The following is a 12,965-nucleotide window of genomic DNA, read 5'->3' as shown; positions in this document are numbered from 1 at the left end:
ATTGGTTGAGACAGCATCCATTGAAGGCTGAAATCATATGGTTTTGAGAGGTATGTGCTTTAACATATTTTAGTCTGATATAATTATTATTACAGCCAGGCACCCTGGTGTTAAGGGTGTAGGGCCCCCACAAAAGTGAATAAAAAGCCCCCCATTGTTTTGTTTACCTGTCTTCAAAAACAGAACAATCACTTAACTGGGTCAAATGCCCTTAGCCCTCCAACAACAACAAGAAACAATTGTCAATCAACTACTGGCTGAAGTATCTAGCTTTGCCTTCAAAACAAACACTCACATAGCTTTTTGGTGCCCTTGTGTAAAGCACACACTCAGCTTTCTAGTGCAATCTAGGTCCAGGCTTACCTGAAGCAAGGGAGCAAGGGTGGCTTCTTGGTTCCTCAACTTCTGTGGGAACCCAACAGAGAAAACGCCTCCCTGGGAAATCTTAGTCCTCCTGTGTGGTTCTATGCTCTATGGAAGTCAAAGTGATGTCAAACTGCACTTGTTCTCCAGTGTAGAGGCCCCCTCTGCCAAAGAGGGATGATGCAAACTACAACTCCCAGGTTTCTATGTCATTCCATGGGACTGAGTCCACTTTAACTTCCAGGACTCGACATGATGGAAGCCTGGGAGTTGCAGTTTTGCAAGGTCTTCAGACTTCTCTGCCCAAGAGTGCAGGTGCCTCTCCAAACCATAACTCCTAGGAGTCCATAGCATTGAGCCTTGTCACGAATTGAGGTCAAAGGGCCTTCCTTCCACAGTGTAAACAGATCCCAAGCCTTCTCTACAGATTAAGCATTGTGATCAAAGCACTGCTATGGCTTTTTGTATAGTACGTATCTGTGGGTTTTTTCCTTATTCTGTTGTTGTCTCTCTGGTTGTTGTTGGAGGCTGCTGATCTGCTCCAGCTTTCAGTCCAGACCTGCCGAACAATATTCCCCAATATCATTGACACTTTAGGGAGCTCCTTTAGATGAAGGAAGGGCTAAGTCTCTCTAAGTGTGGCACTCCAGGGCAGGAAGCACCTTTGTACTTAACCACTGCAAAGCAGTTTACTGAAGATTATATAAAAAGCTGTTCAGCAAAAATAGCAAAAACATCAAAGTCCAAATGTATGAAATAGTCCACAAGATTCAAGGTATAAAAGTAGGATAAAAAACCAGGAATACAAAAGAATCAGGATATATAAGGCAGCATAAAACCCAGGACAAAAAACCCCCAGGAATAATCACTCAAACTTGAAAGCATGAAACAGGAACGAACAAAGACATGGAACTAGAATTCCCTTAGCAGGCTTAACTAGAACTTGGCAAAAGATGTTGCTTCAAACTCCACCGTTGACCAGATTGTTTCAAAATATCTCTGGTCTCTCTAATATAGACATGAAATCATGCCTTCTTCCCTGACAACCTGATAACAGCTTTTCTCTAACAAGCGCTGTAACCTTTGCAAATTCTGCTGGGCAGCTCTGAATTTATGAAAACTCTGTCTCCTGTCTAACAGCTCATTATCCTCTCCACCTGGAATTTCATCCTCTGAACTCATCTCAGCTTCTGACCTTGCTTCCATAGCTAAAGGCTTCTCAGCAACATCTGGGCCCCTTTCTGAAATGTGGCCTTCACTAGCTACTGGAGACAGGGATGGCTCAGTTTTAGGACTTAAAATCTCATGCTGGCTTGCAGGCCAGAAATCCCATGATCCACTCCCTCAGTAACATTAGGTGCAGGCACAATCATGGGCTGTCTGAGTCCCTCCGGGGGGAGAGAGAGAGAGCGGGATAGAAATCAACTTGCATTATTAATTATTATCTATCAGTAATCTGGAAGTTCCTGATGAGGACAGCACACAAGCCAACAACAGTTTTTGTTCCAAATCAGGAAGACTTTTATCTTAAAGTTTCAGTAGCAAAAATACACACAGATCTATACAAATATAATAGTTTCTCCTTATCCTACTCTCAACTAATTCTCCAGTGTAGTACCATGTAGATCTCTCCCTCTCTCTCTCAAAGTCCATCAACGATCAACAACACACCAACACATAACATATTGGCTGTTAAACATTTATACAAAACCCAGCCAATCGCTTATTGTGTTGCATCATCCCTGATGCTTAGACAGACACTAACTCATGGCCTTGCATCATACATGCAAACTCGCTGTGTCATCCTGACCTAGCAATTAGCTATCAGGATCACGCTGTTACTGCGAATGAATGGAGACTCAAGCACAATGCCAACCAAAGGCGCCTTCCTCCTGCTGCAATTGTGCTTTTGCAGCTGCTGTGATGAAGCCCAGGGCGCCTATTCTCCGATGGCTGGGGGTGCTGGGGGTTGCAATCCTGGAGATCCTGACTTGATTTCATGGCTCTGGCCTCAGTCTTTCCTCCCATGGAAGTCACTGTGTTTTTTGCTTCGCCTTTAGCACTTTCCCAGCTCCGCTTGTTCAAGATCCTGGCTGGACTCTTCGTTGCCTTGGTTTGCCTGGCTCTTCTTTCCGGTCTGGTCTTTGGGATGATAAAGAACTGGCGCTGGTAAGTTTCCACTGAAGATTCATTTTTGCCCTCGCAGTGGGATGGACTAGATTGCTCCTTGGGGGCCCTTCCAAGCCAACGTGATTGCACCTATACTCCAAAAGCACATCTACACAGTGAAATTGATGCAGTTTGATGCCATGTGAACTGTTCAATGCTATGGAATCCTGGGAAGTTAAGGTCTTGAGTCTACTGTAGCAAAGAGTGAGACTGCCTCATTAACTCCCAGGATCCCATAGCACTGAGTTGTGGCAGTTCAAGTAAGGTGGAACTGTATTAAATATAATAATAATAATAATAATAATAATAATAATAATAATAATAATAATAATAATAAACTTTATTTATACCCCGCCACCATCTCCCCAACGGGGACTCGGGGCGGCTTACATGGGGCCATGCCCAGAACAATACAATATAACAAAATATAATAGAACAACAAATCATAGCACATTAAACAACACAATAAAAGAAAATATACACTACATTAAACAAGATCAAAGAACAATAAAACCAATACAGTATAGATGTGCCCTGAGAAAGGATCTCTCTTCCTCACCGAATGGTCCTGTTTGAGTCTGCTCCATTCCCTTGATGGGGTCTCATTACTATCCCTTGAGGAGCCAAACCCTTCTGAGATATCCATAAGTTCTGATAGTCCCAAACACAGAGAAGACCTACTGGGTCACTGAGGCTGTTGTGGCCAAAGGCAGTATCTTCACACCCAGGAGACATAAGCAAGGCAATGAGGCCTTCCTTGGGCCAACTCAAAAGCGCAAAGGCATTGTTCCTGTCTGCACTGAGATCCCTATGAGTCTTGCTCCCCAAACTTTGGCCCTTTCCTTCAGGGGTCCTCAAGCTTTTGGAGCAGAAGGATAGTTTGCGTTCGCTCAGGCTATTGGGGAGCCAGACTATAAGTTGTTGTTGTTGTTGTTGTTGTTGTTGTCGTCGTCATCGTCCTTCATGTCATTTCCGACTTAGGGCAGCCCTCAGGCGACCCTCTCACACAGTTTTCGTGTCAAGATTTATTCAAAGTGAATTGATCTTTCCTCCTTCCCACTCTTTTTCTTCCTTCCCTTTCTTTCTCTTGTTTTTCTCCCTGGTTGGTTGCTATTCATTTTATGCCCATAATTATCATGGCATTTTATTGATGTTTATTTTAGGGTGGATTGATTTTATTGTGTTACTGTCTTATGCATTGATGATGTAAATTATGTCACTTTTGGGAGATGGTGGTGGGGTAGAAATAAAGTTTATTATTATTTTCCCCCTTCCTTCCCTCTTTTTCTAGCTACTTTTCTTTCTCCTTGTCTTCTCTCCCTTCCCTCGGTTTTTTACCTGCCTTTTTTCCTTTTTCTCCTTCTCTTTCTTTCTTTCTTTCTCTTTCTTTCTTTCTTTCTTTCTTTCTTTTTTTCTTTCTTTCTTTCTTTCTTTCTTTTTTCACGTCCTTCCCTCTCAGTTTCCTACCTACCTTCCTTTCTTGCCTCCTTCCCTCTTTTTCTTCTGCTTCCCTTTCTTTCTCCTTTTTCCTTCCCTCTCTTTTTTCCTACCTACCTACCAACTAACTTCCTTCCTTTTCTTTCTCCCCTCCCCCTTCCATTTCGGAGGTAGCAAGAATGGGATGGAAATAATTTCCTCCATTTTTGGAGAAAATAAAGAAAGGAATGGGAAGGAAATGAGAGTTGAAAACCAAAGGGAGATAGAGAGGATTATCTCCATTTTCAAGGGAAGGGAAGAAGAGTTAAGGAGCAAGAAGAGGGTGGCCTTCATGTGGGGACCCCTCCTCACCTGAGCGATGCTGGTTTGGAGCACCTGGGAGCTGGAGTCTCAAACACCTGGAGGACCGCAGCTTGGGCATCACTGCTCTCGACCACCTTAAATGTCAATATCTAAGACAAAATGCCACTCCCGGTCTCTCCTACTAATTGTATCCACACTGCAGAATTGTACCACTTTGACACCACATTACCTGCTGTGGCTGAATTTTGTGGAGTTTTCTAAGATATTTGCCCTTCTCTGTCAGAGAGCAATAGTGCCGCCACCAACTTGTATACATTCCATAGGACAGAGCCATAATTGTGAAAGTAGTGTCAAACTGTTATAAGTCTGCAGTGTGGATGGCCTTGCTGTCACTTTGCTTCTCTTGCACAATTTTAGCATCTTGGCCTGAGCCGGTCAATTCCTGCCCTAGTCCAAAAATGTAGCCAGTTGTCAAAGTTCCATTCAAGAGTTCACCAACAGAGATTCAATCTATAGCAGTCCCACAACGTTGCTTCCAGCAACTGCCACCTCCAGCTATTTATGCCCCTTTCCCCAAGTGCTCTCCCCTGTTGTCCCTCCGCTGAGCCAACCGATTAGATTTCCTTCATTGGATGGCATCAGTCCTTAATTGTAGCCTTAATAACTCCTGGTCCGCTTCCCGGAGCTACTGATCCTGCCTTAACTCTGCGTCCCTCCTTCCCTTAGGCTCCTCGTTCTGCTCTACAGAGGTAGATTCCTCAGTGTCAGGCTGTTCAGGCCTCTGCTGTCTGTCTGCTTGATCCTGACTCAGAGGATGGGTGAAGACCCCCTTCATCTTCATCCTCATCACAAGCCTGGACAGGGGCCAATGCCCTCATGCTGCCCCTCCGATGGCTGCCTTCCTGTCCAAAGATGGGGTTTGGCCAATGCCTCTTGTGTTTTGCAGGATGACCAAGGGCTTCCTGGGATGGAAGGAGCGGCAGCGCAAGAGCCCCAAAGTGGTGGAGATGGAGGAGAAGGAGGAGGAGGAGGAGGAGGAGACTGTCCAGGTGCAAAGGGCCCCTGCTCCCCACGGCTGGAAGCCCTCTTTCTTACAAGAGTCCTTGGTTGCATCCACACTGCATACATTTAATGCAGTTGGGTGCCAGTTTATCCGCCATGGTTCAGTGCTATGGGTTCATAGGGTTTGTAGTTTGTTGAATTTAGAACAAAGCAGGGGGTGTTGTGCTTTCATTTTAACAGTTTTTAATGGTTTTATTTATTTATTTATTTATATTCCACCCTTCCTTCTCACCCCAAAGGGGACTCAGGGCGGATCACAATGCACATATACAGTACAGTCTCACTTATCCAAGCTAAGCAGGCCGGCAGAAGCTTGGATAAGCGAATATCTTGGATAATAAGGAGGGATTAAGGAAAAGCCTATTAAACATCAAATTAGGTTATGATTTTACAAATTAAGCACCAAAACATCATGTTATACAACAAATTTGACAGAAGAAGTAGTTCAATACGCAGTAATGTTATGTTGCAATTACTGTATTTACGAATTTAGCATCAAAATATCACGATATATTGAAAACATTGACTACAAAAATGGCTTGGATTATCCAGAGGCTTGGATAAGTGAGGCTTGGATAAGTGAGACTCTACTGTACATGGCAAACGTTCAATCCCATTACACATACAACTTATATAGACAGACACAGAGGGAATTGTAACATTTTCCAGCTTCTGGCTTCATGAGGGTATGCTTGATTCCGGCCACAGGGGGAACTGCTGCTTCATTGTCCACTTGTGACACCGAATCCTTGATGGTAGTACTTCCTCATTCTTCCACATGCTGCTGGAAATTTTTATGGTGTAATTTAGTTAAATTAGCCTCCCTGTATAAAGTGGTACCTAAATTTCCTACTCGACAGATGCAACTGTCTTTCGGGCTGCATAGGTCAACAGCAAGTTAGACTATTAATGGTTGGAAGCGCACTTTGACCCGGGCTGGCTTTGAACTCATGACTTCTCAGTCAGTCGTGATTTATTGCAGCTGGCTACTAACCAGCTGTGCCACAGCCCAGTACTCAGCCGGTTAAGTGGCTGAGGGGAAAAAGGAAAGGGCCTGAGGCTGTTAGGAATGGTGGGAGTTGCAGTCCAAAACATCTGGAGGACCAAAATTTGCCCATGCCTGCTGTAGAATGACTCCACTTTAACTGCCTTGGTTCAATGTTATGGGGTCTTGGGGGACTGTAGTTTGAGCCTCCACTGCCAAAAGAGGCTGATGCCTCACCAAACTACAAATCCCGGCATTGCACAGCCTTGAGCCATGGCAATTAAATGAGAGATGACGTTCCTCAAAAAGGAGCTTCTGAATCAGCTTCCCCTTTGGCTTCGGCTCAACACTAAGCTTACCATAAAGTCAAGGTTTTCTCTTAATATGAAGTCCAGTCTTGTCTGACTCTGGGGGCCGGTGCTTATCTCCATTTCTAAGCCAAAGAGCTGGCGTTGCCCGTAGACACCTCCAAGGTCATGTGGCCACTGGCATGACTGCATGGAGAGCTGTTACCTTCCCGCCGGAACAGTACCTATTGATCTATTCACATTTGCATGTTTTTTGAACTGTTAGGTTGGCAGAAGCTGGGGCTAACAGCAGGAGCTCACCCCACTCCCTGTATTCAAACTGCCAACCTTTGGGTTAGCAAGTTCAGCAGCTCAGCAGTTTAACCCACTGCGACACTGGGGCTCCTAAAATTACCATATTATATAAGATTACCATATTATACGCAAATCTAATGCACATTCCAATTTTAGTGAGGCAAATTTGAGCATTAGATTTGAGTAAATACGGTAATTCTCAGGACTTTACATATGTATTGTTTTCATAGCTGTATCAGCAGGCTATGGTCCCATGAAGGACATCATCCAGCCTCCTGGATGCAAATGGACTGCAATTCCCAGCATCTCCTAGGACTGGGTAGTGGACTAGCCATTGCAGTCCATCATCATCATCATTGTAGCTATGGGCACCCAAGTATGGTGCTATACATCAGGAGAACTATCGATTGGTCAATTTGTGCTTCACATTGAGCAAAACGACACGTATCCATACACAAATTTTATGTAGTTTGACTCTAAAGTGGAGTCAATTAAGACAATTAAGTAAGACAATTAAAGATTTTGTATCTATGTACACCCAAGTATGGTGCTATACACCCTAATTTTGTCAAAGGCATTGAACCAAAAAAGGTGAGCATTAGATTTGAATAAATAGAGTGTGCCTCACTGTCTCGCTTGGGTCTTTCCACAGCTGAGTGACCAAACAGCAGTGAGTGACCAAATGGCAGAGACTCCTCCGTCTTCGGGACGCTTCTGCTTGTCTTATCGGCGGCTGCTGCAGGTAAAGGCAGATAAGACCACCCCCAAAGAAGGGGACCCCGAGCAGAATTTCACCAGCACCGTGTGAGGAATTGGAGCCAGAACCCATTGGAGGAGGACTTTGCCAACTGTGGAAGGACATCTGTTTGGACGTGAGCCATGGACCCCGGAACAAGGTGGCCAGAGTCCCACTCAAACAAAGCCAGGCTATTTTTTTTTGGGGGGGGGCAAAATTTGGACCCCCCAATGGACGGAGCTGGGCCTCTGCATGCATTATTACCCAACAGAAGTGCCGGAAATGGTCAAGCACTGGCAAGGATGAAAGGGGTGTTGACACAGTAGGATGAATGCAGATTGATGCTACTTGAACTGTCCTGGCCCAAGGCTATGGAATACAGGGAAGTGCGGTTTAGCAAGGCGCCAGAGAAGACTAAAGCCCTTGTGGAACTACAACATCGTCTTTTCGCATTCCGTCGGGGCAGATGAAGTGGGACCAAACCACGTTAATCCTGCAGTCTAGGTGCACCGTAAGACAATGTTTTGTAAAGGAGTTTCTCCCCAAAATATCAAAGGTCGCCTTCCTATCACCCATCCATCCTAGGCACGCTTCCTCAAGAGGAGCGCATGGAGAGGACGATGCTCCCTGTGGAGTCTTCATGTTTCAGGGCGCTTCAGTAATGATAACGGGTGAGAACGGTCCTGCCTCCAAGGAAGCCACATCTTGGGGTTGAGCAGCCACCTTGCAAACGCTTCCATGTTCCCCACGTGTTTTGATTCTGCTTTTCCTGCATGGCAGGGGGTTGGACTAGATGGTCCATGGGGTCCCTTCTGTCAGGGGTTAATCGCCACCCTGACTTATTTATGAGTCAGGTCTCTCACCTTCTTCTCACCAGTCAGGCCACTTAGGCATCCGGCAAAAAGTGGCACCGACAAAACGACACCTCATTTGTAAATTATCTGCTGATCCCAGTGGTTCAATACTTTTATTTACAAGCTATATACAACTCTAAACACCATCACTGTCAGGACACATGTTCCCCAGCAAGGGCAAAGCATGGCACTTCCTCTCAGTTCGCCGAGTCTGCTATCAGTGCTAGCAAGGCACTCCCAACATTCCACAGTTCATGAGGAATGTTCCGTCCACCCAGTTGAAGGAAGTCTTGACCCATTGGCCCTGCAGGCAATCAATCAGGGCTGGCTTGTAATTAACTCCTGTGCTGCTGGAAAATTTGTCGGAACACATAGAAACAATCCAACAGCAACAACTGAATTTAACATTTCACACTCTAACATACAAAACACTGACACCTTCCCACTCTGCCAATTATTCTATGACTCTAAGAGCCCACATCCTTTCCTTTCCATGCGTCCTGTTTTCCACTGGTATGAGAATGTCATAGGTCATCTTTAAATTCCAGATATCAAAGGTCACCTTTCTGTCATCCATCCATCCTAGGCACACTTCATCAAGAAGAGCGCATGGAGAGGATGGTGCTCTTGTGGAGTATTCATGTTTCATGTGCCAACATGGCAGTCCCCCTTGAGCCATCATTAGGGCACCCATGAGGCCATGCTCAGGCCAACGTCCAGTGTTCTGGCTATGGCCATCTGGGCCAAGACCAGCACCATCCTTGCTGACCCATCAAGAACATGAGCTCAACAAAGAATCAGAAATGACTTGTGTGGTTCAAATTCCCACCTTGTGGAGTTAACACTAAATTGTGCCATTTCACAAAACTGATGTGCAAGCAAAGATTTCTGCAATTTCTGCAAGGACAGGTGGATGCGCATTGGCTGAAAGTGCACAAATTACCTGTAAATTGTATTAGCGCACCAGTGGCGCCATGCTGGACATTGCGCAACTGAATGCGCCAGCAAAGGAGCACAACTGCCCATTACAGTAATGGCAGCACTGGCTGGGATTGCGCATCTTGCCTGCGCATCTCTGGGCAAACGTATCCAGCGCCTTCCACCGCATAACTCACTCGTGTTTAAGAACCCAACTTCTTGCATCAATGTACAGTTCATCCCATTTTGAACCAGAGGCGACCTTGTGTCAACACATTCATCACAAATAAAGAACGCAGTCAAAGAACGGGGCTTTGCAAATGGTCCAGTCTCCGGAACGATGTCCATCAACGTTGTCACGACTTCCAGTGTAGATGTTCTCCATCACTGAGCTTGCGACGTTTATGGCAACGTTTATGGCAAGGGGTCAACAACAAGCTTTGCAAAGTGATGGGATGGATGGTAACGTCATCCCATGTTGGTTGCATGGCATAACATTCACTAACTTTGGCCCTCCAGGTGTTTTGGACTCCAACTCCCACCATTCCTAACAGCCTACCGGCTGTTAGGAATGGTGGGAGTTGGAGTCCAAAACACCTGGAGGGAGGGCCCAAGTTTGCCCATGCCTGCTTTAGAGGCTTTTAAACAGAGGCTGGATGGCCACCTGTTGGGGGTGCTTTGGTTGTGCTTTTCCCACATGACAGAAGGAGAATGGACTGGATGGCCTTTAGAAGTCCCTTCCAATCTGATTCTATGATAAGTGTGTGAGTGGTGCGTTGCTGTATGGCCATGTTCCAGAAGCTTTTTCTCCTGATGTTTTACCCACATCTGTGGCAGGCATCCTCAGAGGTTGTGGGGATGCCTGTCACAGATGTGGGTGAAACCTCAGGAGAGAATGCTTCTGGAACATGGCCATACAGCCCGAAAGACTCACACTAACCTAGTGATTCCAGCCATGAAAGCCTTCGACAGTACATTGTGTGAGTGGTATTTCAAAGGGGATGGATTAGCATCATAACTGCATTTGGGGTAATAATAAAATAATAATAATAATAATAATAATAATAATAATAATAATAATAATAATAATAATATATTTATATTCTGCCCTCTATCTCTCCCTGGAGGGATTCAGGGCGGATACCAAACATGAAAGGCAAATATTCAATGCCCAAACACAACAATATACCCAGATGGCGTAGTGGACTAAGTGACTTGAAGGTTGGGTTGCTGACCTGAAAGCTGCCAGGTTTGAATCCCACCTGGGGAGAGTGTGGATGAGCTCCCTCTATCAGCTCCAGCTCCATGCAGGGACATGAGAGAAGCCTCCCACAAGGATGGTAAAAACATCAGAACATCCGGGCGTCCCCTGGGCAACGTCCTTGCAGACGGCCAATTCTCTCACTTCAGAAGCAACTCCGGTTGCTCCTGACATGAAAAAACAAACAAACCATAATAACGAAAATTGACAACCCAAGGTCCTGCCATGTTCCTCCTGAAAAATTATTATTATTAGTATTAGTATTAGTATTAGTATTATCATTCATAAGCAATGGCTTTTCTGTGGAAAAATGTGGGATTTTCTTGCATGGATTTTGTGAGGTCCGTGTGGGCGACACCAAGTGGCCAAATAGATATCAAAGCAAACAGGCGTAAACACAAACACAAACTTTCCTCAAAACTAATCTTGCAGGAGAGTTAAGCAGACCTGGAGCCGGGTTTGCAGGACAAAGTCATTCAGTTGGAAGAGATCCCAAAGATCATAGAATGATATAGAGGGAAGAGACCAGGGCTCTAGCCAAGGGTTGGGGGGGGGGGGGGGGGTAGGGGTTCAACTCCCCCCTCCCCGCCAAAAAATTCAGATTTTTTAAAATAAAAAACCTGGTTTATTCATGAATTTTAACTGGTTAACCAAATCCACTGAGTGTCCACTGAAGTTTATCTTTCTTGAGTGAAACCTCTGGAGAAGGAGAATCCAATGGACTGAACATCAGCATATTCTGTTCTCAAACAGCTTTTACCATCAGAAAAATATTTTCCTAATGTTTACGTGGACTTTCTTTTCCTGCCATTGGAATCCATGCCTCCATGGGGTCCTAGTCTCTGGAGCAGCAGAAAACTTGCTCCCTCCTCCTCAGTAGGAACGCATTTCAGATACATCACCATGGCTCTCCTGATGTTCCCCTCTCACAACCTTCTCTTCTGCAGGCTAAGCGTCCCTTCCAGCCACCCCTCAAAGGGAGTTCTAGTTTCCAGGCCTTGGACCACCTTGGTGGCCCTTCTCTGGAGCCCATCCTTCTTCTCCATCTCCTTGCATTGCTTTGTCCAGAAGTGTACATTCTTCCAGGGGAGGAGGTCTGGCCAAAGCAGAAGACAATGGGACTAGGACTTCCCTCCATTTAGAACAGACCTGGGCCAACTTTGGCCCTCCCTCCAGGTGTTTTGGACTGCGACTCCCACAATTCCTAACAGCCAATTGTGGGAGTTAGGGTCCAACAGTCCAACACACCTGGAGGGCCGAAGTTCGCCCATGCATGCTTTAGTCTTCCAGGTGCAGCTTCCATTTCTGCCTCCTGGTTGCTACTGCAGTACCCAAGCTGGCCTGTAGGTGGCAGCGTTGGCGCAGAGATGTAGGTTCTCGCAGACCTTCCAAAACAAGGATCCTCCAACTCTATCCTTCCAGCTGTTTGGACCTCCAACTCCCAGAAGCCCCCATTGTCAGCTTGTTCAATGGTCAGGAATTCTGGGAGTTGGAGGCCCAAGTAGCTGGAGGCATCAGGGCACCCTTCTCTCTCTTTGGGGATCCCCTGCCATCTCCATTCTGAGGACAGAGGCTTGGAGAGGTGGCTTCCCCATCTGCACCCTCCTGAATCCAGTCTAGGTTTGAGTCTTTGAAAGTGCCCAACCCTTTTGGGAAGCAGGACTCAGGACATTTCATTATTATGTATTTCACAATACCTAGCCTTTCCACAAGGACATACAATCACAGAAAATTTTGTATGAAATAATGCCATGTACTCACAGCCATGGCCCCACGCCACTCTCATAAATGAATCTTCCCCAAATATAGAGTCAAAGGCCCCTTCTACGTTGCCCTATATTCCTGGATCTGATCCCAAATTATCTGTTTATCCCAGATTATCTGCCCGTGGAGACTCGGCCCTTCCACATAGCAGTATAACCCAGGATATCAAGGCACAATCTCTGCTTTGATCTGGGTTATCCAAGTCCACACTGCCACATATTCCAGTTCAAAGCAGAACATGTGGGATTTTATTCAACTGTGTGGAAGGGGATGATCTAATCCAGTTCAAAGCAGATAATCTGGGGTCAGCTTCTGGGATACAGAGGCAGTGTGGAAGGGGCCAAAGAAACATAGAGTTGGAAGAGACCCCAAGGAGAATCTAGTCCAGCTCCTTTCTTTCTACTGAAAAGGAAGGCACCATCTAAGCCCTCCCGACAGATGGCCATCCGGCCTCTGAGGAAAACCCTGCAGACAAGGAGACACCCCCAGACTGATCTGGAGAAAGGGGACA

At 45.7% G+C, this 12,965-nt stretch overlaps 1 protein-coding gene across 3 annotated transcripts in view; it reads left to right on the top strand.

Annotated features, from left to right (window-relative positions):
• The window catches only part of siglec1 (sialic acid binding Ig like lectin 1), a 55,772-nt gene extending 46,036 nt beyond the window's left edge, over positions 1 to 9,736 (top strand). For 2 of the 3 annotated variants that reach the window (XM_062981368.1, XM_062981370.1), the window contains 2 exons: positions 2,424 to 2,532; positions 5,219 to 7,649. In XM_062981368.1, the coding sequence (XP_062837438.1) occupies positions 2,424 to 2,532; positions 5,219 to 5,672 (563 nt within the window). In that variant the 3' untranslated portion in view covers positions 5,673 to 7,649. Of the gene's footprint in view, positions 1 to 2,423; positions 2,533 to 5,218 lie in introns of all 3 variants that reach the window. The other variant, XM_062981369.1, reaches the window with a different exon arrangement.
• The last annotated feature ends 3,229 nt before the right edge of the window (positions 9,737 to 12,965 follow it).

This window comes from Anolis carolinensis, chromosome 5 (genome assembly GCF_035594765.1).
Source record: "Anolis carolinensis isolate JA03-04 chromosome 5, rAnoCar3.1.pri, whole genome shotgun sequence".
NCBI lineage: Eukaryota > Metazoa > Chordata > Lepidosauria > Squamata > Dactyloidae > Anolis > Anolis carolinensis.
Note: the sequence above shows the minus strand (reverse complement) of the source record. Positions and strands in the feature narration are given on the sequence as shown.